Genomic DNA, 4,419 nt, shown 5'->3' on the forward strand with positions numbered 1-4,419 from the left:
GGGTGAGTACGTAACTATGCAGGGGGGTTAGCGGCAGGTAATTTTCTATTCATACAGAGAGAAGGTGTGGTAAACAAATCTGTGGGGTGTTCGAAGCAAAATTGTGAGAAGGGTTCCATGAAGGGTTATATCGATTCGTTTAAGAAAGGCGGAAGTTCTCCTTCTGCTTCAAAGTACATGTCACGAGAGTAGCTAATGGGGAAGTCTAACAAACGTCTATTTGTGTATTTCCGTTTTTTTTTTTTTAATAGCAACGGGTTGATCTCTTCTCCCTTAGACTCCCCCCTCCCCCCTTCGAAGGGAACACACATTGGCTACTAACGCAGCGTTAGCAAAAAAATGTCTTTCCAAGTTGCACAGTGTAGTGAAAGTGGCTTTTTCTTTTTAATCGGGAAGGGGAACTGGCTGAGACGTCGGTCACAAGTTCGGTGGCAAATCCCTGGAGAAGGAAAAGGGGAGATAAAAAAAAAAAAGAAAAAAAAGGGGTCCCTAGCATAGGCCTAACCTAACCGCGGTGATCTGTTTTAGAGACTGGCCTCAGATCTCATCACTGATGATACACCCAAGCCTAATGTATACATATATGTGCATACATGCATATGTTCATATGCACAATTTTTTACCTATGTATGCTCCCCTTATATGTCATCCCTCCCCACTGAGAAAAATAATCACCCCACCCCCGATTGACAGCCTTTTGTTGGAATGTTCATTCGACCCCCCGCTGCAAACTTTTCAATTTAAAAAAATCCTCACCCATTTGTGTACATCATGTTGTGCGATCTTTTTTCGGCGCAACCGGGGAGGCAATACGGACCCCAAGTTTCGCATTGCATGTGTCAATATGAAAAAAAAAAAAAAAAAAAGGGAAGTTAAGGGAAGCTATCGGATGCTAAGTGCAACGAAATCGAATCGAAGCGAATGGGGCTAAGGGCTCATTGGATAAGCTGAAAATGAAAAAAAAAAAAAAAAAAGGAAAAAATAGGAAAAATAGGAAAAACTAGGAAAAACTAAAGAACACCCTCATGCGCTGGCATGGTTGAGGCTCACCCATAGGGAAAACCCACTCCATCCATGTTCACGCACAATCGCACATTTGCATGGCATTATAAGATGCTCATATGCATCCCTGCAAGTGAACACACAAGGGTTAAGTTCGTCAGTGTTCGTATGCAAATTCTGTAGCCTCTCCCCCCTACAACCCACGAAGAAGAGATAGTAGCATAGTGTAGTGTAGCGCAGTGAAGCACACCTCTTTTTTTACATTTCTTTTTTCTTTTTTTTTTTTGACAAAGGGGGAAAGATGGCCGATGGGGAATACAGCTTTTCCTTGACAACCTTTAGCCCCACGGGGAAGTTAGTGCAAATTGAATATGCCCTGAATAGGGTCTCCAGCAGTTCCCCTGCCTTAGGTAAGCGTTCGTCGGGGTGGAAAAGTGGAGCCATTTCTCCGAATGGCCTATTCACACCTTCATCCCCCGTGTTGTGTTTCTCCCGTTTTGTCCGTTTACCCCGTCGGCATACCCACACATAACTGCGCTGCTTAAATGGGCTGCTTAAATGGGCTGCTTAAATGGGCTGCTTAAATGGGCCGCTTAAATGTGCTGCTTAAAATGAGCTACGCAAACGGCGCATCCTAAACTGCGCCTCCTAAACTGCGCTTCCCAAACTGCGCCGCTACACTTCTGCACACCCTCCCCCCCAAGGCATCCGAGCCAAGAATGGTGTCATAATCGCAACGGAGAAAAAAAACCCAAATGAACTGATAGAAGAAAACAGCATATACAAAATACAGCAGATCAGCGAGCATATCGGGATTGTCTACGCAGGAATGCCTGGAGACTTCCGGGTGCTACTGAAGCGTGCCCGCAAGGAAGCAATCAGATACTCCCTACAGTATGGAAATGAAATTTTGGTGAAAGAGCTTGTTAAAGAAATAGCTTCCATAGTGCAGGAGTTTACTCAAACGGGTGGGGTGAGACCATTTGGCTTGTCCTTACTGATCTGTGGCATAGATGCTTATGGGTACCACCTGTATCAAATTGACCCCTCCGGATGTTACTTCAATTGGCTAGCTACGTGCATAGGAAAGGACTACCAGAATAATATTTCCTTTTTGGAGAAAAGATACAGCACTGACATCGAGGTGGAGGACGCCATACACACAGCCATCCTCACGCTCAAGGAGAGCTACGAGGGCGTCATGAACGAGAAGAACATCGAAATAGGTGTGGCCTGCAATGACAAGCCCTTTAAAATTCTGACCCCCAACGAGATTAAGGACTACCTCATCGAGATAGAGTGAGCGGTGGGGTGGCTAGAAGTAGAGGCTGCGTGGCGAGAAGCAGAGGCTGTGTATCGGTGGGGCGAACCCCCCTGCTGCACATTTTTTGAACACCGCCGAGGGAAGTTGCCCCCCCGTAGTAGCCACCCCGCTTCGTCCCCTTTCGCCGCTCCGAATTTTAGCTCTCCCCTTCCCACGTGCCTTTTTTTTAAAACCTCGCACCGTTGGAGAAGCATCAATGTATGATCTCCCCCTCGGTGACGAACAAAACGGCATGCCGCGCCATACTATTTAAATAGATATACGTACTATGTGTATACGTAGGTGTGCATTTTTTTTCCCACCACTGAGAAGTAGCATTTTTGGTGGGAAGGGCTCCCAAAAGTGCTTGCTCATCCGGGTGAGTGGAAGCAGCACGTGGAAGCAGCGCGTGGAAGCAGCGCGTGTGATGGATGGGGTGGTTGACCCCGTACGGGGATGTCAATTGGGTACATAACCAAATGGAAATTGCAATCGTTGCGATCGTCGAGGTCGTTCCGATCGTTGAGGTCGCTCCGATCGCTGTGATCGTTCTGTACGTCACACTCAAGCCGCACGCCGAGTGCGTTTCGCCTTTTACAATTACGCCCCCAACTGAAAACGAAATTCTCCCGAAGTAGCCCCCCCGAAAATAAAACGCACCTGGGGATGACCATCAAAAAAAAAAAAAAAAAAAAAAAAAAAAAAAAATCTCCACGTGCCCATGCCCTGGCGCAACTCGAGGTAAGAACGCTTTTCCAGTTTCCTCGCAATTTGGGCGAAGGTTACTTGCGGTTAGGATATCAGCGAAGTGTGAAAAAAAAGGCCTCAAGGAAGTAGCTCTCCAGGCATATACTTCACGCACATGCGGACGCAGCACTTGATCATTTACGCGTGGTTTGCTACCCCTTCTAGCGAAAACGAAACGCAGAGCTGACAAAAAAATGAATCCCGTACGGACCATATTTTGTAAAGGCCGCCAAGCGGTCAGGGGGAAAAGCACACCTTTCCTCATTAATAGCAGCTTTAACCTTATTGGAAGGAGGGACATCAACATGGGCATGAAGAAACTGAACAAGGATGCCCCCGGTGAAGGAATAAACTACACGGTCAACCAACCAAAGGCAGTACGCGTACCAATAATGCGATTTTTCTACGGCGTTATCATTCTTATGGCAGCTGTCCCTATATGTCAGACCCTCTACGAGACGAATAAGTATTACGAGGAGGTAAGCTGGGCAGTTCCATTTGGGGGGGTCCATCCACCCACATATAGGGGCGCATGGCTTTCCCCTCTCCCCCGTTTGCTCACATCCAACAGGGCTCTGTATATCTTACGTCGCCCTTCCTTCGCTGTTCCTTCGCCCCTTCACCGCTTCACCCCCTTTTTCCCCCCCCACACCTACGCAGAACAAGCATTTGTACGAAAAGGGACAGAGTTAGCTAAACCTGAGAGGAGCAACTCTGCCTGTGTCTCTCCCTTGTGGACAGTCCAACTGTGAAGCCTAGGCATTTCTGTGCTTAATTCGTCGGTACACCGAATCGGCATTCTTTTTTTTCCCCCCCCGCACGTCATGTGCATGTGCCTTTTTTTAGTCACGTCTTTAAATTTATCTCCATGTTGGGGAAGGTATAACTTCCAAGTTAGTTGTGCGTCCCCCGACGCGCGGAGTGACAACACTCAAACGTGGATAACGCGCCCATTGGGGCAAAAGAACAAAATGGAGCATGCAGCAGTGTGCCCATGGGGCGGTTTGCCTTAAACGTAAAAAATGGGAGCAGTCCTCCTTCAGCGAGTGCAGCGGGGAAGCAGCGGGGAAGCAGCGGGGAAGCAGCGAGTGCAGCGGGGCAACAGCGACTGCAGCGTAGAAACAGCTGCTGCTGCGGGGAAGGTGCGCTCCCCTTTTCCCGCACTACAGCATCCCCTTAAAGTTAAGGCCCACCTGGAAGAACCTCGTCCGGTCAGTCAGGTGGTGCAGAAGTGGAAAATTAAAAAAAATTTCCAAAGAGACATTCTTCTGTATGTATGTCATGAGTCCGATGCCAGTAGATACCCTGATGTCTCTCTTTAGCTGATCAAAGGAAAAAAAAAAATGATTAGCTAGTCGTCCCACCTG

At 47.7% G+C, this 4,419-nt stretch overlaps 2 protein-coding genes across 2 annotated transcripts; both read left to right on the top strand.

Moving 5' to 3' along the window:
* Positions 1–1,303: 1,303 nt before the first annotated feature.
* PCYB_114800 (20S proteasome subunit alpha type 2) lies at positions 1,304–2,305 on the top strand (the record flags this gene model as incomplete). The annotated part of the gene is made up of 2 exons (XM_004223359.1): positions 1,304–1,412; positions 1,707–2,305. 2 exons carry the CDS (start codon positions 1,304–1,306, stop codon positions 2,303–2,305), a joined length of 708 nt encoding a protein of 235 aa, XP_004223407.1.
* A 941-nt stretch (positions 2,306–3,246) lies between these two features.
* PCYB_114810 (hypothetical protein) lies at positions 3,247–3,910 on the top strand (the record flags this gene model as incomplete). The annotated part of the gene is made up of 2 exons (XM_004223360.1): positions 3,247–3,531; positions 3,899–3,910. The coding sequence occupies 2 exons, from the start codon at positions 3,247–3,249 to the stop codon at positions 3,908–3,910; spliced, it is 297 nt and encodes a 98-aa protein (XP_004223408.1).
* Positions 3,911–4,419: the final 509 nt, after the last annotated feature.

This window comes from Plasmodium cynomolgi, chromosome 11 (genome assembly GCF_000321355.1).
Source record: "Plasmodium cynomolgi strain B DNA, chromosome 11, whole genome shotgun sequence".
Taxonomy (NCBI): domain Eukaryota; phylum Apicomplexa; class Aconoidasida; order Haemosporida; family Plasmodiidae; genus Plasmodium; species Plasmodium cynomolgi.